The following is a 27,984-nucleotide window of genomic DNA, read 5'->3' as shown; positions in this document are numbered from 1 at the left end:
TGAAGGCAGAGTCTTCCTTGCAAGTTCCATCTTTCATTCTAATTAGTCCAGAGCTGGGCGCTTTAGGCAACTTGACCGGCCACCTCCATTGTTTGCGAGCTTCTTTATACGCGGACATCAGAAGGGGGCGCCAGAGGGCATCCGGACGAAAGGGTAAGTAAAGGGAAGGGGTAACCATTCACCTTTGAGCCCTGGGCACTCTTCTGCCTACCCCTAGATCCAGCCCTGCAATAGCCTTCCTTCCCATCACTAGACCTCATGCCTGATAAAAAGAATCGTTCCTGTGTGAAGGAGGCATAACCCAACACCTAATGAGCTTGAATTATACTTATTCAAATGCCATAAATATAACATTGCAATGCAGTAGACAATTATACTAAGAAAAAAAAAAAAGATTTTATTGCATATAATAGTTTCCAATGTATTCACTCACACACAATGGCCTCTCACCTTCAATAATGAAACAACATTTCAATAAGCTATAAAGTATAACCAGCACTGCATCTGTAAATGAATGTACATAAAGCTGTTCCATAGAAATCTCAGAGCAATGCTACAACTATGTATAAAACCCATTTTATCCCTCCTATATCCAGCTAATGAGGCAGAATAAAGGCTACAATGTCCCTTCTATGGATTTTGAGTTTCCATCGGTGACTCCTGAGATTCTTCCGCAAGTTTGTCATCATCTAGGGGAAATATAAATACAAGATTTAAGGTATTAAAGCTTAAGTAAAGAAGTAGCTAGAAATGTTATACATGATGTTTTGTGCTTCTGTACCAGCCCAAGGCAACCACAGCCCTTTAGCAGTAAAGATCTGTGTCTCCAAAGATGCCCCAGTAGCTCCCCATCTTCTTTTCTGCTGATTCACTGCACATGCTCTGTGCTGCTGTCACTTACTGAGCTTAGGGACCCACTCACAATATACAGTACACATAGAATAGAAATGTCACAATATAAGGCTGATTAGTAATTAATACACATAATTACTACATGGCAGCACAGAAACCAGTGCAATTAGCATCAGAATTTAATAATCAGCAAACCTGTAGCATCAGCTTATATTACAGCCAGGGAAGCTCATTTTCTGCTGGATAATTAGTGACGAGCCCTAAGCTTAGCTTCTCAACAGCCAATCAGAGCCCACTGAGCATGTGAGTGTCACAGACACTTTCCAAGATGGTGACCCCCTGTGACAAGTTTGAAGTCCTGGATCATTGCTGCTATTGACAAGCTGAAACTTTAGCCTCGTGCAATAAGTTCACTATATAAAATATGCCATTTTTAGTCACATTCATTTTTAGGGTTTAGATCTCCTTTAAACACACAGATGTACAAACCAGCCAAAACAAACATATAGCCATGTTGTATTTTACCTTACTGAATTTCAATACTAACAGAATGATTATGAATGCATATTTTGGGAAGAATAAATGCAGAAAAGAAATAACTAACTACCTGAATTCTTTAGAAATAAAAAAATCCCAATGGCTTCAAGGTCTGCCCTAATTTAGGAAGACTTAGACACATTAATACATTTGACCATTATTAATATTTTTTGTCTAATCAATGTAATGTATTAAAACAATGTAGCAGAAGCCAGCTCATTACCGATAATTAATTTGGCTGGAGGAAAGCAGACAAAATAAAGGGACAGAAAAGAGATGGTTGTCAATAGCAGTCAAATTACAAATAACCTGCAAAATAAAAAAAATGTATCTAATATAGTTAGTTAGCCAAAAATGTAATGTATAAAGGCTGGAGTGACTGGATGTGTAACAGAACAGAACTAGGGATGCAACAAATCCAGGATTCGGCTCGGGATTTGGCCTTTTTCAGCAGGATTCAGATTCGGCCAAATCCTTGTGCCTGGCCTAAACAGAATACAAATCCCATTAAGAATATGTAAATTAGGGCTGGGAAGGGAAAATCACGGGACTTTTCGTCACAAAAGGAAGTAAAACACTTTTCCCTCCCACTTTTTCCTTTGCCGCCTTTAAATTGCATATGCAAATTAGGATTTGGTTCACCAGAATCTTTCACGAAGGATTCGGCCGAATCCCAAATAGTCGATTCAGTGCATCCCTAAACAGAACAGAACACTTCTTCCTGCTTTTCAGCTCTCTAACTCTGAGTTAGTCAGTGACTATAAGGGGGGCCACATGGGACATAACTGTTCAGTGAGTTTGTAATTGATCCTCAGCATTCAGCTCAGATTCAAAAGCAACAGTTATGACCCATGTGGCTCCCCATCAAGTTATTGATTGGTTACTGCCTGGTAACCAATCAGTGGAAACCAAGAGAGCTGAAAAGCAGGAAGTAGTGTTCTGGCTATTATGTTAGACATCCAGTCACTCCAGCCTTTATACATTACATTTTTAGCTAAATAACTATATTAGATACATTTTTTATTTTTCACGGCCTATATATTTACCCAGTTTTTATTTGTACACTGAACTGTTCCTTTAAACAAAACTATGCTTTGTGGTTATAAGTATTCCAGAAACCAGCTTAACATTCATGCCAAAATCTTCCCAAAACTGCCTTTAAAGTTTAGTTATTATTTGGTTTGCACTCCTTTAGGCCAGTCAAATGGTCAGGGAAAGGAAAGCTCTGCGAGGGTTACCCAAGTTACTTACTTTCCAGAGTCTGTTGAAGCTCATGAATGGTACTGAGAAGAACGTGGAACTGCTTCCTGCGTAATTCCAGCTACAAGAACAATAGAAATAAGAGTCCTATAAATGTCTTACATATCGGCACATCGTCTTCATTGAATCGGTTTGAGACCGAGAGATTATATGGCAAGTGGGTCAAATGAAGATTTACAGATGCACAGACATATACTGTATATAATGCAATTAATCCAACTATAAAATCCACAGCAAATACGTTGGAAAAAAAAAATTAAATATAAACATTGTGTACAGCATAATGATCATTTATTTGTATTTAAATGCAGCAAATTGAGTGGTGTAATTATTTTCTTCTTTTCACCCTTGTTTTTATACAAGTGTTACTGACTTGTTACGTCCCACAGTCTCCCCCTTGTGTTTAATACTTTTACAACAAGGTTGAGCAGGGCTCTACATGGTGATACCATAAAACTATGGCAGCATAGATATTCCCCCGTACTAAGCACAATTCAGTAGGAACAACCCCCTAAGTTTGCTCATAGTCTGTACAGAGAGATCCCATAAAACTATGGCAGCATAGGTATTCCCCTGTACTAAGCACAATTCAGCAGGAACAGCCCCTACGTTTGCTCATAGTCTGTACAGAGAGATCCCACAAAACTATGGCAGCATAGGTATTCCTCTGTACTAAGCACAATTCAGCAGGAACAGTCCTCTAAATTTGCTCAAAGCCTATACAGAGAGATATGATAAAACTATGGCAGCATTGGTATTCCTCTGTACCCTGACCACCAATGGCTTTTTAGAACTTGGGGGGTTACAGTTTTTAGCGCTGATGTCTGTGTGGACTATTTACTGTGGTGTGGGTGGGATCTAGGGTGGGGTTTGGGGTGGGCGGATACCAGGGGCCCCAGAATATTTTGCTGTACAGGTCCCCTGTGACTTCTGATGGTGGCCCTGCACCTCTGCATTCAAACCGGTCTGTGAGCTCTATAATTTGTGAACACACAGTGGTTTTTCAGCCCTACTGGATTCAAGGTTCTCTTAGTGCGAGAAAAATTGTTTGGGAAACCCCTTACAAAAAAAACCATTATCCAGAAAGGTCCTAATTACGGATAGGCAGTCTCCCATGGACTACATTTTATCCAAATAATCCGAATTTTAAATAATGATTTCCTTTTTCGGTGTAATAATAAAACAGTACCTTGTACATGATCCAAACTGAGATATAAGTAATCCTTACTGGAACCAGAACCAGCCTTTTCAACCAATCAACTAAAGAGCAGCCGTTTTTTTTATGTGTCAAAATTCCAAAAACAAGCCATTTATGTGCATACAGGGCAGCAACACTGTTAACTGGTTTACTAATGTAAATTGGAGGGTTTTTTTTATATAAAACTCACAATCCATCTGGCACAGTTTCTAAGAACAGAGGGGAATATTTTTAACAAATGTTCAGCTGCAAATCTCACCTTGTCTTCTGCATTTTCTTTAGTGTGCGACAGCTGTTTCAGCTCTTTATCTAAAGCTTCCAGCTGCCTAAATAAATCAGAGAGAGACACTGTTACTTCTGCACGATAAAGAGATTTGGAAACATTCATACAAAAAAATGCAGAAAGCTTTTGGCACAGAAGCACTTTGTGAAGCCTTGCCATATAGCAAAGTATCTCCAATAAGATACTCCTCTACATATCACTGACCAGCTAAATGGGCCTAGCTGATCATAACAGAGTACAGGTATGGAATCCGTTATCTGGAAACCTCAGAATTACAAAGTCTTTAGCATTGGAAATAAAAAAAAAAAAACGTAAATGTCAAAAGTGCTAGGCAATAGTTTCCATTCCATGCCCATGTATTCCTTTAGTTTTTCTGGGAAAGAGTGTAAAATACTTACTTTAGAGTTTCGTGCCTGTCTGGATGTTGCTCAATCACTTTGGCTAATGCATCATATTCTGTAAAAAATACAATGATCGATTTAAAATGAAAACTGCAGAACAGCTAAGTAGGAGTTAATGGGAAAAAAATATTTTTCCATGTTTTCTAAGTTTTTTGAAGTCACAATTTTACTAGTATTATAGGAGATTACTTTGTAGATACTTAGGAACTCAAAATATCTTATTTCTAAGCAAGTTCCTATAAGGAACTGAGGCTTGTTAGATTACAAGAACTATTTAAAGAACAGTAAAATCAAAATATGACAGTGTTTTAAAGAAACGTCAATATAATGTATTGTTCCTTGCACTAGTAAAACTGGGTGTGCCTCAGAAACGATAATCGTTTATATAAATAAGCTGCTGTGTAGCCACGGGGGCAGCCATTCAAGCACAGGATACACAGTAGATAACAGATAAGTACTACTATAGTTTATATAAACAAGCTGCTGTGTAGCCATGGGGCAGCCATTCAAGCACAGGATACACAGTAGATAACAGATAAGTACTACTATAGTTTATATAAACAAGCTGCTGTGAAGCCATGGGGGCAGCCATTCAAGCACAGGATACACAGTAGATAACAGATAAGTACTACTATAGTTTATATAAACAAGCTGCTGTGTAGCCATGGGGGCAGCCATTCAAGTGCAGGATACACTGTGAATAACAGATAAGTACTACTATAGTTTATATAAATAAGCTGCTGTGTATCCATGGGGGCAGCCATTCAAGCACAGGATACACAGTAGATAACAGATAAGTACTACTATAGTTTATATAAATAAGCTGCTGTGTAGCCATGGGGGCAGCCATTCAAGCACAGGATACACAGTAGATAACAGATAAGTACTACTATAGTTTATATAAACAAGCTGCCGTGTAGCCATGGGGGCAGCAATTCAAGCACAGGATACACAGTAGATAACAGATAAGTACTACTATAGTTTATATAAACAAGCTGCCGTGTAGCCATGGGGGCAGTCATTACCTTGGCGATTCTTCCTTATTCGCTTGGCTTGCAAGATCTGTTTTTTGCACTCTGCAATTTTCTCATGTGCCGCAGCGATACTACTCTCTATAACATTCAAGGAAACATAGATTTAGAAATGATCAAGTCAAATTGTGCTAACTGACAGCATTCAGAACATTCAGAATGAGCAAAGCTTAGTAAATTATTTGGGCTCCTAAGGACAGACATTGGAATAACAAGGAGAGAGAGTTGGGGCCCTTGCGTGCTTGCAAATCTTCATATAATGTGAGGGCATATAGGATTGTCATGGTCCCACATTAGGCTAAAGGGACCACCAACTAAGTGACTGTCCCCTATGGAAAGGATGCCAGCAACTGCTGTCCCCAAAAAAAGTAAAGATAGACAAGAGGAAATTTGGTAGGAGGAAGCTAAACATGAAATTGGCTTGGTCACATCTACATTGACTATGTGGTGATACATTAATGATACAAAATAGCAAAAAGACCACTAAGAAGCATGTCCCAGCTTTCAGACAGCAATTTAGAGAAGGGCAAGACAACCCGAAAATAAAAAATTTCCTAATAAAAGAAAAAACATAATTTGAAGCAACTTTCCCATATACATGAATTAAAAAATGTCAGCGCTTTTAAAGTTATTGTAAAAATCTTTGCTATTGAAAGCAGCATTTGCTTAATGCCTGGTTGTTACTTTTTAAACAATGTTGCAAAAGTCTTATTTCCCCAGCAAACAAAGGTCTGTTAATCAGCTGCCTTGTCTTACATTGTATCAACAGTCGGTGTCGCCAGTGCAGAGACTAGAAAGACACACACTGCTTTCTATAGCAATACATATACAAATAACTTAAAAACCATGGAAAAATTGTAATGCATGTATATTGCAAAGCTGCTTAGAATAAGGTTTTATTTTATTAGGCAAAATGTTTATTTTGGGGTTGACTTGCCCTTTAATGAATCAAACTCATGCAGAAGTACCTTTTTCACTACATAAGATGCAACTTTCTTACTCAACAATTATCCTATTATTTGCAAGACAACCCAAACAACAACACACTTTACAGTCTTTAAATTCCTTACCTATATCAACATAAATTTTTTCATAGTTCTCCATTTCCCGCAGATTCATATCATGCACTAGGAGCGTTTTTCCCATGGAATATTCACATTGAGACAAGCTGCTCAGCATGCGCTGGTACTGGCTGTATCTAAAAGCACAATAAAAAGACAATTACCGCTCAAGATATTTATCCAACTACAGACTAAATAATTAAGTACAAGTAATTCTGTATAAAATGGAACAGTTTGTGCACCCACTGAGCATTCAGGGGAGATACCTTACTACACTGCCTAAAAGTTCTTAGTGATGATATTAGTAATCAGGATCTCTTTTCTGATTAATGGATCACAACATCAGAAATCAGCGGTCATGAGAAGTATGGAGCTGAATGCATAAACCTTGGTTGAACTAGAACATTCATCTCTAGAGATGTCTAAAGCATGTCTTCAAGCTTAGGTGTCATTGAACTCCAACAAGTGGCACCCAGGCAAGTGCTCCCAGCTGTACATTGAGGGTATCTTGGGGAAGAATAGTTTCCCAGCTAAGTACCTTGGGTGCATTTTCTAAAGAAGAGTCACACCAACCAAGGTGATTGTTTTAGCTCATTGGAGGTGCCTAACAAACTTGAATCCCCATTAATCTACAATCCCCTCTTCTCCACAAATCTTTTATAACTCTAATGGCAATTGAAAGAAGTATATGTCTGTACCTTTGTATTTTCCGACTACTAATATAATTAAAACACTGTAGTAGTATTCCATTGTCCACTAGCAATACCCACAATCTTGTCATGCTATCTGAACAGACTTGCTCACCAACCCCTTGAATGTTGCAACAAAGCAGGTGCATTTTTTGAATTGCAGGCAAGTTTTGGCTGCATAAAAACCAGGTGTACTGCCAGAGTCTCTTGTAGGCTGCCAGTCCATATAGGGGCTACCACGGCCCGTAATTGGCATCCCCAGGAACTTGTTTCATGCTTGTGTTGCTGCCCGACTCTTTCGACGTTTGAATTTTGCTCACAGGTAAAAAAGGTTGGGGAACTAGGTCATAAGATGTGGTCTATGCAGTAGGCCATATCTAGCCCTTATTAACCCAGTTGGATAACCCTGACATATTATTATCATCTGAAAGGGCATCTGTTGGCAAAAAATATTATCCCAACAAAAAGGTACCGTAAGTGCTAATAGAGCCTGCACTACGGTTGAGGGTTTTAATTTTTTTTTAAATGCCCCTTGCCAGCGCTAGGCTACGCGCACTGGGAGGGAGCTCCTGGTTCGAGCGGCCATTTTGGGGCACACGCATGTGCATAAAGAGCAAATGCCGCAACTCGCTCATTATGTGCACAGAGCTCCCTCACAGAGGTGACCTAGGGCTGGCAGGAGATAAATTAAAAAAAAAAACAAACAAAAAAGATACTACCCGTTGGTTGGGGATAATAAACTTTGTAGGGATGCACGGAATCCACTATTTTGGGTTCGACCAAACCCTGAATCCTTCGCAAATGATTCCGTCGAATACCGAACCATGTCCGAATTTGCATATGCAAATTAGGGGTGGGAAGGCGAAAACATTTTTTACTTCCTTGTTTTTTGACAAAAAGTCCCCTCTCCGGGTTTGGTTCGGCCTGGGCTGAAGAATCTTGCTGAAAAAGGCCGAATCCTGGATTCGGTGCATCCCTAAAATTATGGCAACAGGTACTCTTTAAGCAGACTGAAACAAAACAAAAAAGGACAAACACAACCCTATGTTTTTTTCTGGCTGCCCTGCGAGACTCATTTAAGAGCTTTCATTTACAACACTAGGGCTTTCTTTAGCCTACCTTGCTACCAAGAGAAGGATTGTGTTTAACCTGGCAGTCCATGTTTGGAGAAACATGTGTGCAAAGGCCACAACTATTATTTATATACAGGCACCTAGGGTGGTAGGTTTAGTGGGTGGCCCCATGGCGCCTATATGATAAATTACCTGGCCCGGGGTTCAAAGGTGATGTCACACTCAGCAGGACGTGACATCACACACACGTGCACACACTGCAGACAGGAAGTCCAGTGCCTACGGTGGCACCAGATGAAAACACAGTCTTTCCCTCTAAACTAAATTTTCAGAACTTTCAATGGAGTTTTAGTATGGCTTTACTGCTCCCATACACAATCAGTTTGTAATTTAGCACATTTAGAGCCCAGTTTACACTGAATTAAAATGAAAAGGAATTAAGAAAAGCACAATATTTGGTAAGCACTAGTGTTCAAAATCCCCTTGGCGGGTAACCTGAATTCTGTGCCTCCCATTGGACTGTTTCAGCTCATATTATTCAGCAAGAATGGTCTTATACTGTTTGCTGCTTCCCAAAAACAAAGAAAATTTTCATAGAAGTGAATTTTTTTGGATAACTTTGGAACCATACTTTTCACAGACATGATAAGAAATTTAAATAAGATTGTGGGACTATTGCCACAGTCATCGGTGCTTCTTACCCTTCCTCTTGGGAACCGGAGTTGCACCATTTCACAAAACTCTTTACCAACAAGTTAATTCTTCTGTCATCTCCGGCACCATCACCATCAATCAAAAGTCTTTTGCGGATAACTTCATCTGGAATACATGGGAAGGGAATGAATAAAGCTGATGTCTATGTAAGAGAACGTTGCCACAAAGCAAGGATACAGTAGCCCAATAAGAGACATTTGGCCATCTTGCTGAGCATCTTCAAGAATTCTAAATCCACTGAGAGATGCCACAGGGGCTGCATTTCAGGCACGGGCACGATACTGTTAATTAGTTAATATTAGGCAGCCAGAATAAACCGAACAGCAGAAATTGCGGACCAAGGTGCTGCATGATACCCCCAAGGTATAAAGAAGAGACAAATTCTATACTATCAAGGAGATAGTGCTCATATACTTTTCAGAAGTGGGCTGGAAAAATAATATTATATATTATATCTGGAAACCAGTTATCCACAAAGCTCCGAATTACAGAAAGGTCGTCTCCCAGAGACTCCATTATAATCATATAATCCATATGTTTAAAAATGATTTCCATCAAGTAGTTTGTACTTGATCCCAACTAAGATATAATTAATCCTTATTGGAAGCAAAACCAGCCTTTTGGGTTTATTTAAAGTTTATATGATTTTCTAGTAGACTTAAGGTATGAAGATCCAAATTATGGAAAGATCCATTATCCAGAAATCCCCAGCTCATGACAATTCTGGATAACAGGTCCAATACCTGTATTAAAATTCCATGTAAAGTGGTCTGAGAAATGCCAGGCAGTATCACTGATCTCCCTTATAATACAGGTATGGGACCTGTTATCCAGAATGCTCTGACTATAGGCAGAGGAGCAGCAGATAAATAGAATGTTATACAGAGACTATAGGCAGAGGAGCAGCAGATGAATAGAATGTTATACAGAGACTATAGGCAGAGGAGCAGCAGATAAATAGAATGTTATACAGAGACTATAGGCAGAGGAGCAGCAGATAAATAGAATGTTATACAGAGACTATAGGCAGAGGAGCAGCAGATAAATAGAATGTTATACAGAGACTATAGGCAGAGGAGCAGCAGATGAATAGAACGTTATACAGAGACTATAGACAGAGGAGCAGCAGATAAATAGAATATTATACAGAGACTATAGGCAGAGGGGCAGCAGATGAATAGAATGTTATACAGAGACTATAGGCAGAGGAGCAGCAGATGAATAGAACGTTATACAGAGACTATAGGCAGAGGAGCAGCAGATGAATAGAACGTTATACAGAGACTATAAGCAGAGGAGCAGCAGATGAATAGAATGTTATACAGAGACTATAGGCAGAGGAGCAGCAGATGAATAGAATATTATACAGAGACTATAGGCAGAGGAGCAGCAGATGAATAGAATGTTATACAGAGACTATAGGCAGAGGAGCAGCAGATAAATAGAATATTATACAGAGACTATAGGCAGAGGAGCAGCAGATGAATAGAATGTTATACAGAGACTATAGGCAGATGAGCAGCAGATAAATAGAATATTATACAGAGACTATAGGCAGAGGAGCAGCAGATGAATAGAATATTATACAGAGACTATAGGCAGAGGAGCAGCAGATGAATAGAATATTATACAGAGACTATAGGCAGAGGAGCAGCAGATGAATAGAATGTTATACAGAGACTATAGGCAGAGGAGCAGCAGATAAATAGAATATTATACAGAGACTATAGGCAGAGGAGCAGCAGATGAATAGAATATTATACAGAAACTATAGGCAGAGGAGCAGCAGATGAATAGAATATTATACAGAGACTATAGGCAGAGGAGCAGCAGATGAATAGAATGTTATACAGAGACTATAGGCAGAGGAGCAGCAGATAAATAGAATATTATACAGAGACTATAGGCAGAGGAGCAGCAGATGAATAGAATATTATACAGAGACTATAGGCAGAGGAGCAGCAGATAAATAGAATATTATACAGAGACTATAGGCAGAGGAGCAGCAGATAAATAGAATATTATACAGAGACTATAGGCAGAGGAGCAGCAGATAAATAGAATATTATACAGAGACTATAGGCAGAGGGGCAGCAGATGAATAGAATGTTATACAGAGACTATAGGCAGAGGAGCAGCAGATGAATAGAATATTATACAGAGACTATAGGCAGATGAGCAGCAGATAAATAGAATATTATACAGAGACTATAGGCAGAGGAGCAGCAGATAAATAGAATGTTATACAGAGACTATAGGCGGAGGAGCAGCAGATAAATAGAATATTATACAGAGACTATAGGCAGAGGAGCAGCAGATGAATAGAATGTTATACAGAGACTATAGGCAGAGGAGCAGCAGATAAATAGAATGTTATACAGAGACTATAGGCAGAGGAGCAGCAGATTATACAGAGACTATAGGCAGAGGAGCAGCAGATAAATAGAATGTTATACAGAGACTATAGGCAGAGGAGCAGCAGATGAATAGAATGTTATACAGAGACTATAGGCAGAGGAGCAGCAGATAAATAGAATATTATACAGAGACTATAGGCAGAGGAGCAGCAGATGAATAGAATGTTATACAGAGACTATAGGCAGAGGAGCAGCAGATAAATAGAATATTATACAGAGACTATAGGCAGAGGAGCAGCAGATGAATAGAATGTTATACAGAGACTATAGGCAGAGGAGCAGCAGATGAATAGAATGTTATACAGAGACTATAGGCAGAGGGGCAGCAGATAAATAGAATGTTATACAGAGACTATAGGCAGATGAGCAGCAGATAAATAGAATATTATACAGAGACTATAGGCAGAGGAGCAGCAGATAAATAGAATGTTATACAGAGACTATAGGCAGAGGAGCAGCAGATAAATAGAATGTTATACAGCAGTGCTGGATTATACGGGATATTGTCCCTATAAATGCGCGACAATATAAAGATGATCCATTAAGACGCATAAGCCTATAGATATATACAAGATATTCATATGATAGAGACGTTGTGCCAGTAGAGAAATAAATATGACAGTATCATTAAGACGGAGGCAAGAGCGGCAGATATATATCCCTGTATAGTGAGTGGGGCCGGAAGTGCCGCTCTTCTCTCAGAGCCGTAACTCGAGCTCGGGGCTTTGCGGCCTAGTTGGCGGCTGTGTGTTTCCAGTGATCGCTGCCCAGGCGGGAGGATGCGCCAGAGGGTGTAGGCGGTGGGCTGGGGGTAGGAGGGCGCTGTACTTACCGTCGGTGACGGCTCCCATGGCGGTGGCAGTGGCGGCGGCGAGTAGCAGTGAGGTCAGACTCCCAGAATGCAGCAGCGAGAGCCGGAGAGACAGGCAGCAGCATGGAGGCCTCTGTCACAGCCTCGCTCTCGCCTTCCCTATAAGCTCCCCCCAGTGTCGGGCGGCCCAGCGCCTCCTGTCTATAGCCGGACCCACAGCCCAAGTCAGGCCTCCTCGGGCCCCGCAGGTAAGTGACACCAGCTGCCGGTAACCGGCTTCTTGCCATGATTGTGTGTGAGACATGATTATCCCCTCATATTTATATTTATACACAACTCCACAGCTGTACTGTATGTCTGTAACCCCTGCGTCTCCTGCTGCCCTGAGACCTGTAACTACTACTCACTCTTACTCACTCTACTGCCCCTACTACTCCACATTACTCACTCTACTACTCCTACTACTCCATCTTACTTACACGAATGCCCCTACTACTCACTCTACTACTCCTACTACTCACTCTACTACTCCTACTACTCACTCTACTACTCCTACTACTCACTCTACTGCTCCTATTACTCCATCTTATTCACACTACTGCCCCTACTACTCCACATTGCACATTCGACTACTCCTACTACTCCACATTGCACATTCTACTACTCCTACTACTCCACATTACTCACTCTACTACTCCTACTACTCCACATTACTCACTCTACTACTCCTACTACTCCACATTACTCACTATTACTCCATATTACTCACTCTACTACTCCTACTACTCCACATTACTCACTCTACTACTCCACATTACTCACTCTACTACTTCTACTACTCCATCTTACTCACTTTACTGCCCCTACTACTCACTCTACTGCTCCTACTACTCACTCTACTGCCCCTACTACTCCATCTTATTCACTCTACTGCTTCTACTACTCCACATCTTACTTACACGAATGCCCCTACTACTCACTCTACTACTCCTACTACTCACTCTACTACTCCTACTACTCACTCTACTACTCCTACTACTCCTACTACTCACTCTACTGCTCCTATTACTCCACATTGCACATTCTACTACTCCTACTACTCCACATTACTCACTCTACTACTCCTACTATGCCACATTACTCACTACTACTCCACATTACTCACTCTACTACTCCACATTACTCACTCTACTACTCCACATTACTCACTCTACTACTCCTACTACTCCACATTACTCACTGTACTAATTCTACTACTCCATCTTACTCACTTTACTGCCCCTACTACTCACTCTACTGCTCCTACTACTCACTCTACTGCCCCTACTACTTCATCTTATTCACTCTACTGCTTCTACTACTCCACATAACTCACTCTATTGCCCCTACTACTCACTCTACTGCTTCTACTACTCCACATTACTCACTCTATTGCCCCTACTACTCACTCTACTGCCCCTAATACTCCACATTACTCGCTCTATTGCCCCTACTACTCACTCTACTGCCCCTACTACTCCACATGACTCACTCTATTGCCCCTACTACTCACTCTACTGCCCCTACTACTCCACATTACTCACTCTACTGCCCCTACTACTCACTCTACTGCCCCTACTACTCCTACTACTCCATATTACTCACTCTACTACTCCATCTTACTCACTCTACCGCTCCTACTACTCCATCTTACTCACTCTACTGCCCCTACTATTCCATATTACTCTACTGCTCCTACTACTCCATCTTACTCACTCTACTGCTCCTACTACTCCATCTTACTCACTCTACTGCTCCTACTACTCCATCTTACTCACTCTACTGCTCCTACTACTCCATCTTACTCACTCTACTGCTCCTACTACTCCATCTTACTCACTCTACTGCTCCTACTACTCCATCTTACTCACACTACTGCTCCTACTACTCCATCTTACTCACACTACTACCCCTACTAATCTATCTTACTCACTCTACTACTCCTACTACTCACTATACTGCTCCTACTACTCCATATTGCTCACTCTACTACTCCATCTTACTCACTCTACTGTTCCTACTACTCCATCTTACTCACACTTCTGCTCCTACTACTCACTCTACTGCTCCTACTACTCCATCTTACTCACTCTACTGTTCCTACTACTCCATCTTACTCACTCTACTGTTCCTACTACTCCATCTTACTCACTCTACTGCTCCTACTACTCCATATTACTCACTCTACTGCCCCTACTACTCCATCTTACTCACTCTACTACTCACTCTACTGCTCCTACTACTCCATCTTACTCACACTACTACCCCTACTACTCCATATTACTCACTCTACTGCCCCTACTACTCCATATTACTCACTCTACTGCCCCTACTACTCCATATTACTCACTCTACTGCTCCTACTACTCCATCTTACTTACTCTACTACTCCATCTAACTCACTCTACTGCTCCTACTACTCCATATTACTCACTCTACTACTCCATATTTCTCACTCTACTGCCCCCAACTACTCCATCATACTCTACTGCCCCTACTACTCCATCTTACTCACTCTACTACTCCATCTTACTTATTCTACTACTCCTACTATTCCACATTACTCACTCTACTGCCCCTACTATTCCATCTTACTCACTCTACCGCCCCTACTACTCCATCTTACTCACTCTACTGCCCCTACTATTCCACATTACTCACTCTACTGCCCCTACTACTCCATCTTACTCACTCTACTGTCCCTACTACTCCATCTTACTCACTCTACTGCCCCTACTACTCCATCTTACTCACTCTACAGCCCCTACTACTCCATCTTACTCACTCTACTGCCCCTACTACTCCATCTTACTCACTCTACTGCCCCTAGTGCTCTATTACTCACTCTACTGCCCCTAGTACTTTCCCTTCCTCGCTGTACTACCCTTAGTACTCCATATTACTCCTTCTACTACCCCCAGTTCTCCCCCTTCCTCCTTGTACTTCCCTTAGCACTCCCCCTTTCTTCCTAAACTCCCCCTAATACTCCACCCCTTCCTCCCTATACCCCACTAGTACTCCCCCTTCCACCCTTTACTCCCCCCTACCTCCCAGTACTCTCCTTAGTACTCCTCCTTCCGCTTATACTCCCCCCTATTACTCCCCATTCCTCCCAATACTCCCCCTTCCTCCCTATACTCCCCCTAGTACTCCATATTACTCACTCTACTTCCCCTAGTACTCCCCATTCCTCCCTATGCTACCAATAGCACTCCCGATTGCTCCCTATGCTACCCCTAGTACTCCCAATTCCTCCCTATGCTACCCCTGGTACTCCCCATTCCTCCCTATGCTGCCTCTATTACACCCCATTGCTCCCTATGCTACCCCTAGTACTCCCCATTCCTCTCTGTGCTACCCCTAGTACTCCCTAGTCTTCCCAATGCTACCCCTAGTACTCCCCATTCCTTCCTTTGCTACACATAGTACTCCATATTACTCACTATACAACTCCTAGTACTCAATATTACTCACTCCACTACCCTTGTACTCCCAATTCCTCCCTAGACTGCCCCTAGTACTCCCCCCTTCCTTGTCGTACTGCCCCTAGTACTCCCCCTTCCTCATTATACTAGTTCAGTCCTTACTCAGAAATATTACACAGGAGCTGCAGGATTAGAGTACTGGCTTCACCTATAAATTTCTCTGTGGGTAATATATATATATATATATATATATATATATATATATATATATATATATATATATATATATATATAATATAAATGTGTGTGCTATGTATTGTTTTCATGAGGAATGTGTACTGGATATCTGCTCATATATAATACTGTATACTGGTAACATGTCTGTGTATATATATATATATATATATATATATATATATATATATATATATATATATATATATATATATGTGTGTATCTGTGTATGAGCAGGGTTTGTTGGAGACTAGGGCATTTGCCGAGGGGCATTTGGTGGGGGTATATGTACTAGAGATATTTAACCTGTGGCTTGAACTGTAACTCACACACTGGCAGTCTGTGGGCTGCTGTAAGATGCCCTATACAGTCATTATTTATTGGACTACTGGGGGCTGTTTGGGCCCTTATGTACCTAAAATGCCACTGTCTATTTTGATTGTCAGGCCAAACCTGCTCACATGCCCCACTTATATGTTGATGGGAAGTTTAAGTGTTTAAGTTTAAGTGTTGTCATAGGTTGGACATCCCTGAGTCACATAAAGCAACGCTCCCCAACCTTTTTTGCCCCATGGACCGATGTAAAGCCCTAATTTTTTGCAAGGACTGGGGGGCGTCAAATTTTGTGCGCCCTGCGTCAAATTACGGACTCGGCGACCCAGTTCAAGTATATCTGAGGCCCGGCGGCTGGGGACCCCTGACATAAAGTATTACATTAGATTACAGGCCCAGCCTTACTGCTGTGTTCTGGAGGCCATAAGAGTGTTAGAGTGTGTATTTTTTTTATTTGCTGACAGGCAGCTATTTTTGTGTCTGTACATATGCACACATCTAATCAAAGTAACGGGCTCAAGCATGTAACATGAATTGTTATATAACACAGACGTTTCAGTGAGCCATGTGACAAGTGACATCACCAAGCTCTGCTAATAACATTATTACATGTTTAGTTTATGTATTCATTACTCTGTTTGGGATTATTCCTTGATGCTTTTCTTGTTATACAGGGACATACGTCAGTAGCAATAAAGCTGCTGTACACCTAGTTGTTTTTAGACTGTTCACCAGAAATAACAACCTTTTCCAATGATTTTCTATGTGTGACAGTTTTTCTAATATTGAAGTGGAAAGTGTCATTTTTAACCTTCTAAAGCAGCTCTGGGAGGGGGGTCGTTGACCCTATAAACTGTTCTAAATTGATACATTTAGTTGATACATTTCTTATCTTTGTCCCTGCTGAGCAGAATCTCTGGGTTTCATTACAGGCAGCTGTTAGAATTGATACTAATACTCCAGAGATGCTGCTGAGAAATGGATCAACTAAAGGTGGCCATACACGGGCCGATAAAAGCTGCCGACAGACCGAAACGGCAGCTTATTGGCCCGTGTATGGGGCTCCCCGACGGGCTTCCCCGATCGAGACTTTCGGCCAGATCTCAATTGGATGGGACAAAAAATCCCGTCGGATCACAGCCGCATATGTTCGTTGATGCGGTCCCGCGATCCAACCGCCCGTTCCCTAGGGCCCATGATCGGGTCAGCCCGATATTGCCCACCTCAAGGTTGGCATATAGGAGAGAGGTCGCCAAACGAGTGGATCTATCCATGTATGGCCACCTTAAATGTTGCAAAATTGTAACCATTCAGAATCTGCTCCTGAATTACTGAGCTGCCAGACTCTAGAGACAGGGACATAACTTTGATTTTGGATAAACGGTAAAGAATAAAAAATGGAAAGCAACTGAAAAAAGTCTTTATTTCTGGAGAACAATCTGAGATCCGCTCAACTGAAAAAGTGCTTGGAAGGTGAACAACCCCTTTATGTTCTTAGTTTAGTGAAAGAGAAAATTTCCCTTGTGCCATTAGCCTTTCCAGAAAGGATGAGTACTATTACATGAGTACTGTGAAATGATTCCCCTTGTGCAAAAGTGCCACTACTTCTTCCAGCAGTAAAATAAAATATATACGATATTGTGCTTTATGTCTGCATCCCTTTGTGTAATGGCGTGTATGACTAATAGGGGCCATGATGGTGACAAAGTGGTGAGCACCTTCTTTATGGAAAGGGTTGTCACCTTTTAAAAAAAAATCTCTACCGGCTGGTGGACGGGGCAGGAATAAAAGGGCGTGCCCTGGCTGCAAAGGGTCGGGTCGCGACAATTAAGGGGGTGGATCCATGGAGCGTGATTGGCTGGGCCGGTTGTGATGTCAAAGGGGGCGGGGCCACAGTGCGCGTTTGGACTCAAGCCAGCAGCAAAAAGGTTAGTTTTTACTAGGCTGGGTGCAGGCCACGGGCATTTGTTTGATGTATTACAAATTTACCGGCAGCTACATTGCTGGTAAATTTGTAATACCGGCCCCGGCCTTGGCTGGTGTTTTACCGACTAGGCCAGTAAAATACCAGCCAGGTGGCAACACTACTTCTGACATGTCATTAATTGGTAATATTATGGGTGCTTTGGGCAAACTAGACAGTAAGTCTGAGACTTTGAGCTATTTAGGCATAGAAATCCAGCAAACTGCATACCTCCCAACTGTCCCGTTTTGTCACGGGACAGCCCTGATTTTGATAACTTAAAGGGGTCGTTCACCTTCAAACACTTTTTTCACCTTCAAACACTTGGTTGCAAACAGTTCCCCAGAGATAAAGACTTTTTCCAATCACTTTCTATTTGTGATAGTTTTTGTAATATTGAAGTGTAAAGTTTAATTTTACACGTTCTAAAGCTGCTCGGGGTGGGGTCGCTGACTCTTTAACTGTTCTAAATTGATACATTTAGTTGATACAATTGTTATTATTGTCCCTGCTGAGCAGAATCCCTGAGTTTTATTAAAGGCAGCGGTTAGAATTGATACAATAGATGCTAATATTTCAAAGATGCTGCTGAGAAATGTATCAACTAAATTGGGTAAATTGTAACAATTGAGATGCTCCTGGATCACTGAGCTGCCAGACTGAAACACCAGAGACACCATTTAAATTTACATTTTGGGAAAACAGTAAAAAATAAAAGATAGAAAGCAATTGAAAAAAGTCTTTATTTATGGTGAACAATCGGAAAATACTGGAGCTGAAAAAAGTGTTTGGAAGATGAACAACCCCTTTAACAAGTAATGTGGCCACACACGGAGAGATCCGCTCGATGTCACCATACGAGCGGATCTCTCCCAGATTGAGGTGGGCGATATCAGGCTGATCCGATCGTGGGCCCTAGGACCCAGCGATCGGATCATAATGAGGGGTAACGGGTGGTCGGATCGCGGGACCGCATCAACGAACAGACCCGGTCCACGATCCAACGGGATTTTTAGTCCCGCCCGATCGACATCTGCCCAACTTTCAGCCAGATATCGATCGGGGAAGCCCGTCGGAGAGCCCCATAAATAGGCCAATAAGCTGCCGACTCAGTCTGTCGGCAGCTTTTATCGGCCCGTGTATGGCCACCTTTAGTCCCGAATCGTTACTGAACTGTCCCAACTTTCTCTTTGAGCCCCTGCACTGAACAGCCAGAAAAAAAATACAGTGTTTCTAAAACTGAAGCTTTAGGCAGGGAGCCCAGAATGGAAGGTGCTCTTAGATACTTTTGTAACAATTTAAGATAAGCAAATATATAATTGTAACTGTTTGGGAAAACTGGGACTTGCAGCTTAAAGGGCAATTCACCTTCATTAGCAAAACTGTAATAACACCTAAAACCCCCAGAAATGTGTTCAAACTTTCATAACCTGCCAAATTTTTTTAAAAGGATGTGGTATTTAGGGGTTGCTGACATAAAATGCACGTGGTCCAAATTTTTTTTGCCACGCTATGCATGGCAAATGTTTATGTCCCTCTCTCTGTTTTCCAAATGTTGGGAGGTATAAAACTGTGATTACCCAGTGCCTCATCCCTTCTTCATTAGTTTCCAGCATAAGAAGTTTACTGCATCATTTCTGAAATAATCAAGTTTATCTTCACTATTCCTCACTCAGCATCTGTTTCTCTTCATTCTGTCTTCATGCAGCAGTTGGGTGTCACATATTCATAGACAGTTCAATCCAATGTATCTTATAGAGGGGCTCCTTTTGCCTAGAAAATGTATCAGAGCTCACTGAAATAATTGATTCCAGTATAAAAATAACTGCCTTTTGCACAAATCCTGCATGTAGAGAGACATGATGTCTGGCGAGTTTAATAGAATGAGCTCTAATACATCTTCTAGGCAAAAGGAGCCCCCCTAAAAGATATATTGGATCATTCATCTGACACAGAACTCCTGAATAAAGACAGAATGAGGAAAAACAGATGCTAAGAGAGAGGGATGGTGAATATAAACTTGATTATTTCAGAAACAATGCAGAATATTTAATTGATTGTATTTAGAAAGTTTCTTATTCGGTATTATGAAGCTTATGTTTAAGATCTGGATCCAGGTTGTATATAACTGCCCTAGTTTTGGACTTTGCAACCTGCAGTACCCCCGGATACTCTTGTGTTTCAGGTTGTCCTTATATCCTGGCAAGTTTACACTGTTGCTTACTCAGGCTTTTCCCATAGCAACCGGATGGATAACTGGTTTCCTAACGTTGCATCGGATGGCTGCATTGTCTTGCGTATTACAGACGATTCACAGGATGCTTTGAAAGATGTGTGATTAATTGTTCCACTTGTTCTTCAGATGTGAGAGAGGACAGAAGCCAAGGGAAGCTGCCCATATGTTTCCCATTCAGCAGCAATGAACATTCCCTATTGTTTCTTCTTACCAGCAGCCTCTTTGTTTTGTCACCAGTGAAACACAAGCCACATCTGTTGATGAATGTGTGCACATTCCCCGTGTATATATATACTGTTGGATATGTCCCCTCATTCGGAATATAGCATTGCTGCTATGATTGTTTGTACTGGCAGAACTTCTTAGTGTTACCCCTACGATGTTGAATGGCAACGTTTAACATAAGGGCAAATAAAGGAGTGCAGATGGATGGGGCGTTACACCACAAAGTGCCTCCTGGTATTTCTCTGCCTGTTGGTCTAACACCTGCCTCTCCATCCTTGAGCCTGATTTGAGAAGCACAATGCCAGAGCTTTTTGGCCACAGGGATCAACAGAAACCTTAAATCACTGCCTGCTTTAATGCTGCAGACTTCCCACTTATTTTCTAGTAAAGTCTCCAGCAGTAGTGTATAGAAGTATGGCTTAAAAGAACAGTAACACCAAAAAATGAAAGTGTATCAAAGTAATTACAGTACTGCATTCATTAAATTTCTGTGCTTCAGAAACTTTACTTTGGTTTTATAAACAAGCTGCTGTGTAATCACAGGGGCAGCCCATGGCTACACAGCAGCTTGTTTATATAAACTATAGTAGTACTTATCTGTTATCTACTGTGTATCCTGTGCTTGAATGGCTGCCCCCATGGCTACACAGCAGCTTGTTTATATAAACTATAGTAGTACTTATCTGTTATCTACTGTGTATTCTGTGCTTGAATGGCTGCCCCCATGGCTACACAGCAGCTTGTTTATATAAACTATAGTAGTACTTATCTGTTATCTACTGTGTATCCTGTGCTTGAATGGCTGCCCCCATGGCTACACAGCAGCTTGTTTATATAAACTATAGTAGTACTTATCTGTTATCTACTGTGTATCCTGTGCTTGAATGGCTGCCCCCTTGGCTACACAGCAGCTTCTTTATATAAACTATAGTAGTACTTATCTGTTTTCTACTGTGTATCCTTGAATGGCTGCCCCCATGGCTACACAGCAGTTTGTTTATATAAACTATAGTAAAGTTTCAGAAGCAAACACAGAACTCTTATAAGTGCAGGGCAACTTATAAGGAAAAGGATCTAGGGGTTTTTGTAGATAACACGTTGTCTAATTCTGGGCAGTGTCATTCTGTGGCTACTAAAGCAAATAAAGTTGTGTCTTGCATAAAAAAGGGCATTAACTCAAGGGATGAAAACATAATTCTGCCTCTTTATAGGTCCCTGGTGAGGCCTCATCTGGAGTATGGGGGCAGTTTTGGACTCCAGTCCTTAAGAGGGATATAAATGAGCTGGAGAGAGTGCAGAGACTAAGTGCAACTAAACTGGTTAGAGGGAGGGAAGAGTTAAATTATGAGGGGAGACTGACAAGGTTGGGGTTGTTTTCTCTGGAAAAAAGGCGCTTGTGAGGGGACATGATTAGACTTTACAAGTACATTAGAGGACATTATAGACAAATAGCAGGGGACCTTTTTACCCATAAAGTGGATCACGTACCAGAGGCCTCCCCTTCAGACTAGAAGAAAAGAACTTTCATTTGAAGCAACGTAGGGGGTTCATCACAGTGAGGACAGTGAGGTTGGGGAATGCACTGCCGGGTGATGTTGTGATGCTGATTCAGTTAATGACTATAAGAGGGACTTGGATGATTTCTTGGACAGACATAATACAAAGGCTATTGTGATACTAAACTCTATAGTTAGTATAGATATGGGGATATAGAATTTATGTGACAGTAGGGAGGGGTGTGTGTATGGGGCTGGGTTTTCATTTGGAGGGGTTGAACTTGATGGACTTTGTCTTTTTTCAACCCAATCTAACTATGTAACACTACATTATACTGTAATTATTTTGATACACTTTCATTTTTTGGTATCACTCCTTTAATATGTACTCAGAATATTCCGATTTTTATATAAATATGGCTGGGAACTGCCGTACTATTACCTTAAAGGGATACTGTCATGGGAAAACATGTTATATATATATATATATACACATGCTTTACCTAATACACATTTTTTGATTTGATAATACCCTGTGGTTGCTGGTTCTTCTTTGCAAATATTCTGTACTTTGCTTGTGTCCTTTTTCTTTTCCCAGCTAGACACGTAATCCTTCCTTCCATATAATAATGGATTGTTTTACAGTATCTGAGCTTCCATCTCCAGGAGAGGTTATTTAATGACGCCCCCACCCTTCCTATAAAGTATTTCAATTGCTGCCTCTGCGATGAAAGAAATTCTCATTTTATGATTCACGGCCCTGGTTCGGTGGCAAGATTACGGCACTAATGTTATTTTTAGAATTGGCTTTGAGACGGTGGAAGTGGTCATAATTGCAGCCAGACTCGCTAGCGTTGCACTAATGCCTTCCAATTAGAGGCAGCTTGTAAGGAAGCACGCCGAGAAAATAATATGGATTTTTTTCTTAAAGTATAAATACAAAAGCAACAAGTTGGTATTAACTAGGCTGGCTATTTCAATTACCCCCTTTCTAAACAAATGTTTTTTTTCAATTAGGTTTTTTTAGTTAAATGTCTGTAACTGATATGGAATTATTAATTGCATCGGTGCTGTGCTGGAAATACAGAGCAAAATATAAACACTCCATTTATCACTGTGATTTTTAAAATTGCCTGTTTCCGCAATCATCTTCCAGGTCAAACACACCAAATAACAACAGGGACCCCCCCCCCCCAAGTTTAATTGCCTGAACAGCCCTCATTCCTTTGTACTAGGGATGAAATTAATTCACTATTTGGGATTCGGCCAAATACCAAACCGACTCCTAATTTGCATATGCAAATTAGAGTCAGGGAAGGAAAAAAGTGAAACTTTTTTTTTTACTTGTTTTCTGGCGAAAAGTCACGAGTTCCCTTCCCGCCCCTAATTTACATATTCAGATTCGGTTCGGCCAGGCACAAGGATTCGGCCAAAGCCGAATCCTGCTGAAAAAGGCCGAATCCTGGATTCGGTGCATCCCTCCCTACTTTGTAGTAAACCAGTTCTGCATGAACAGTCTCCTAATTTTATAACTTCACAACTACTCCCTTTGTACTAACTACAATGTATCAGGAATAACCTATGTTTGCTCACAGCCTGTAGATAAACTGTATGGGACCACTTATCAAGAAGCTAAAGGAGAAGTAAACCCATCTAGTAAGCATCACCTCACTTCTCCAAGCACAGCCTTCAGATTCCAACTTTTCAATTGGCCTTTTTTTATTTTTTTATAGTTTTTAAAATATTTTTCTTCCTCTGTTCCTCTGTTGACTCTTCCCAGCTTTTAAATCGGGATCACTGACCCCAGCAGCCAAAAACGATTGCTCTGTGTGGCTGCAGTATTATCGTTACTTTTTATTTTTAATCTTTCTATTTAGACCCTCTATACACATTCCTGTCTCTCTCTTACAAACCACTTCTCAACTGCTATATTCAACTGGACCCTAGCAACCAGGTAGCTGCTGAAATTCCAAACTAAAGAGCTGCTGAACAGAAATACTGCAAATAAAAAAAGACCAATTGCAAATTATATAACAATAGCATTCTGTACGGCAGGACCTCCAACCTCTTTTACCCGTGAGCAACATTCAAATGTAAAAAAAAGTCGTAGAGCAACACAAGCAGGAAAAAAGTCCCAGAGGGTGCCAATTATGGGCCATGATTGACTATTAGTGGACGGGCAGCCTAGAGGAGGCTCTGTCAGGAACTCAAAAATAAGCACCTGCTTTGAGACCATTGGGATTAAAATCTAAGGGCAGAGACACAAATGGAGATTCCGGGAGATTTAGTCGCCCGGCGACAAATCGCCTCTTCTTCTGGCGATTAATCTCCCCGAACTGCCTTCCTGCTGAATAGAATCGAAATTACCAACGGGATGGCACACCGAGCGCTTTGCTTTCCGAAGTCTCCCGACGTTTCCTCGTGAGGCAACTTGGGGCGACTTCAGAAAACGAAGAGGTGATTTGTCGCTGGGCTACTACTACTCCCCGAATCTCCATGTGTGTTTAACCTAAGGGGTCGGACATGTTCCTCGCAAGCCACTGGTTGGAGATCACTGATCTACAGCAGAACAACCCCTTTAAATCAGAGCAATAAGTAAAGTCTCTTGGTGTACAGTTTATAAAATTGTTTATACCATCCCAGAGTAAACTTGTGTAGAAAATGGTGAAAAGGAAAACGCCCATTAAAATAAAGCACTGCATAGCTTGACAGCGCTACAGGGTCGGACTGGGGGGCCCGGGGCCCACCGGGACTCCAGTCCGGGGCCCCCCTACAAGCCCCCGTCCCCCTGCTGCAACGCGCCGTGCGGCGCCCTTCAGTGTGCATGCGCACACGATGGCCCCCTCTGTGTGCGCACCGCGCTCCGTCTGCACGGCGCTGCGTCTGCACGCATGCGCGCACGGCGCTGCGTCTGCACGCATGCGCACACTGCGCATCCACGAAGATCCTTTTTTTTTTTTCAAAAAACAAGCATCGGGGGAGGGGGCCTGGCCCGGCGGGGGCCCACGAGGGTCGGGGCCCACCGGGTTTTTTCCCGCTGTCCCGCCGGGCCAGTCCGACACTGCAGCGCTATATAACTAAATGATGATGATAAATGCCTTCCTCTGGATCAACTGGCAGTTAGGCAGGTTACATAAAGACTTAAAAGGTTGAACTTGATAGATGTGTGTCTTTTTCCAACCTAACTTACTATGTATCTATCCTTGCAGCTGCTGGTTAACCATGGCCTCTTGAATTTTCTTAATCCAGCATATAGTAACTGTGTGTTATGTTGCTAAAGAGGCAAGCATTTGGCCTAATGCTCATTTTCCTGTTAGGTTAACTGCTGGAAATGTTTCATTTGATGGTCAGCATGGCAGCTCTTCCTCATACATACAATACAGGTATGGGATCTGTTATCTGGAAACCCATTATCCACAGAGCTCTGAATTATGGAAAGTCTGTCTCCTTTATAATCAAATAATCCAACATTTTTAAAAAAATAATTTCCGTTTTCTCTGTAATAATAAGACCATTGTACTTGAGCCCAACTAAGATATAATTAATGCTTATTGGTAGAAAAACCATCCTATTGGATTTATTTAATGTGTCCATGATTTTCTAATAGACTTAGTGTATGAAGATCCAAATTACGGAAAGATCCGTTATCTGAAAAACTCCAGGTCCTGAGCATTCTGGATAACCGGTCCCATACATGTAGTACAAAAGGTAAATACAGTTGAAGCAAACCCTTCTGTAAGTGAAGATTATTGTTTCCTGTGTTTTTTAATTTGGGGATGTTTCAATAATAATTACAATAAGAGAAGGAATCGTTCATATGTTGTTTTGCAGCAGACTGAGCACATGCTTCTTTCTTAAATCACTGCTCTAGGTGGCAGCAGAGACAAAGTGTTTTCATCCATTTAACTGGGAAATGCACAGACTATAAGCAACTCCAAGTTTAACATGTATTTCTTGTAAAGTTTGAGCCCAATTCTATTATTTACTTATGTGATTTCTGCCTGTGGTGCTTTCCACTGTACATCCCCATTAAATATACGTACGATCGGAATTGGACAAGTTAGTTGTAGTTCAGTGCTCAGGACTATGTATCATTGTCACTAACTCTTTGCTTTTTAATTAAAATGGTTTTGTAGGTGTCTGGACTTGTGCTGTGAATATAAAATCTTATGCATAGGCAGAATGACTTTCTGTTAAAGGAAATTGAGTTCATATTGGTTGGGTTTTTATTTTCCAGAATTATTGTCAAACTGATGCACATAATATAAGTTCAAATAGGATTCCTTGTATTTAATCAAGCAGTAATCCCACTAGCTATGTTTTTTCAAGGCTATGTATGTTTATTTGGGGATTGCATATTGTTAGTTATTTATTTATTCAATAATGTACTACTGTAGATTAAGTATTAAAAGTCAATGAGGGGTTGTTTGACCTAATAAAGGCACAAGGCTGCAGGCTGTTATACAGGGAACTCTGAGTATCACTCATTTATTATAAGGGATAATGTACCCCCTACTGTAAATGATAAGGATATTAGAAGTCACTGAGGGGTTGTTCTGTGACCATATAAAGGCACAAGGCTGCAGGCTGAGTTATACAGGGAACTCTGAGTATCACTCATGTATTATAAGGGATAATGTACCCCCTATTGTAAATGATAAGGATATTAGAAGTCACTGAGGGGTTGTTCTGTGACCATATAAAGGCACAAGGCTGCAGGCTGAGTTATACAGGGAACTCTGAGTATCACTCATGTATTATAAGGGATAATGTACCCCCCTACTGTAAATGATAAGGATATTAGAAGTCACTGAGGGGTTGTTCTGTGACCATATAAAGGCACAAGGCTGCAGGCTGAGTTATACAGGGAACTCTGAGTATCACTCATGTATTATAAGGGATAATGTACCCCCCTACTGTAAATGATAAGGATATTAGAAGTCACTGAGGGGTTGTTCTGTGACCATATAAAGGCACAAGGCTGCAGGCTGAGTTATACAGGGAACTCTGAGTATCACTCATGTATTATAAGGGATAATGTACCCCCCTACTGTAAATGATAAGGATATTAGAAGTCACTGAGGGGTTGTTCTGTGACCATATAAAGACACAAGGCTGCAGGCTGAGTTATACAGGGAACTCTGAGTATCACTCATGTATTATAAGGGATAATGTACCCCCTACTGTAAATGATAAGGATATTAGAAGTCACTGAGGGGTTGTTCTGTGACCATATAAAGGCACAAGGCTGCAGGCTGAGTTATACAGGGAACTCTGAGTATCACTCATGTATTATAAGGGATAATGTACCCCCTACTGTAAGTGATAAGGATATTAGAAGTCACTGAGGGGTTGTTCTGTGACCATATAAAGACACAAGGCTGCAGGCTGAGTTATACAGGGAACTTTGAGTATCAGTCATGTATTATAAGGGATAATGTACCCCCTACTGTAAGTGATAAGGATATTAGAAGTCACTGAGGGGTTGTTCTGTGACCATATAAAGGCACAAGGCTGCAGGCTGAGTTATACAGGGAACTCTGAGTATCACTCATGTATTATAAGGGATAATGTACCCCCTACTGTAAATGATAAGGATATTAGAAGTCACTGAGGGGTTGTTCTGTGACCATATAAAGGCACAAGGCTGCAGGCTGAGTTATACAGGGAACTCTGAGTATCACTCATGTATTATAAGGGATAATG

At 41.2% G+C, this 27,984-nt stretch overlaps 2 protein-coding genes across 2 annotated transcripts in view; one reads left to right on the top strand and one right to left on the bottom strand.

Annotated features, from left to right (window-relative positions):
• Window positions 1-377: 377 nt before the first annotated feature.
• thoc7.S (THO complex 7 S homeolog) lies at window positions 378-12,388 on the bottom strand. Its single transcript, NM_001087182.2, is given in 8 exon segments — window positions 378-689; window positions 2,641-2,710; window positions 4,107-4,173; window positions 4,529-4,586; window positions 5,557-5,643; window positions 6,633-6,760; window positions 9,087-9,204; window positions 12,349-12,388. Coding segments are annotated over 8 exon segments (606 nt in total). The 5' UTR covers window positions 12,368-12,388; the 3' UTR covers window positions 378-630.
• A 27-nt stretch (window positions 12,389-12,415) lies between these two features.
• Window positions 12,416-27,984, top strand: part of atxn7.S (ataxin 7 S homeolog) — a 106,588-nt gene continuing 91,019 nt past the window's right edge. Inside the window, exon 1 of the mRNA XM_018261498.2 lies at window positions 12,416-12,575. Within this exon, the coding sequence (XP_018116987.1) occupies window positions 12,416-12,575 (160 nt within the window). The remainder of the gene's footprint in view (window positions 12,576-27,984) is intronic.

Source organism: Xenopus laevis, chromosome 4S (genome assembly GCF_017654675.1).
Source record: "Xenopus laevis strain J_2021 chromosome 4S, Xenopus_laevis_v10.1, whole genome shotgun sequence".
Classification (NCBI taxonomy): domain Eukaryota; kingdom Metazoa; phylum Chordata; class Amphibia; order Anura; family Pipidae; genus Xenopus; species Xenopus laevis.
The sequence above is the reverse complement of the archived record's forward strand: the minus strand, read 5'-3'. Positions and strand labels throughout refer to the sequence as shown.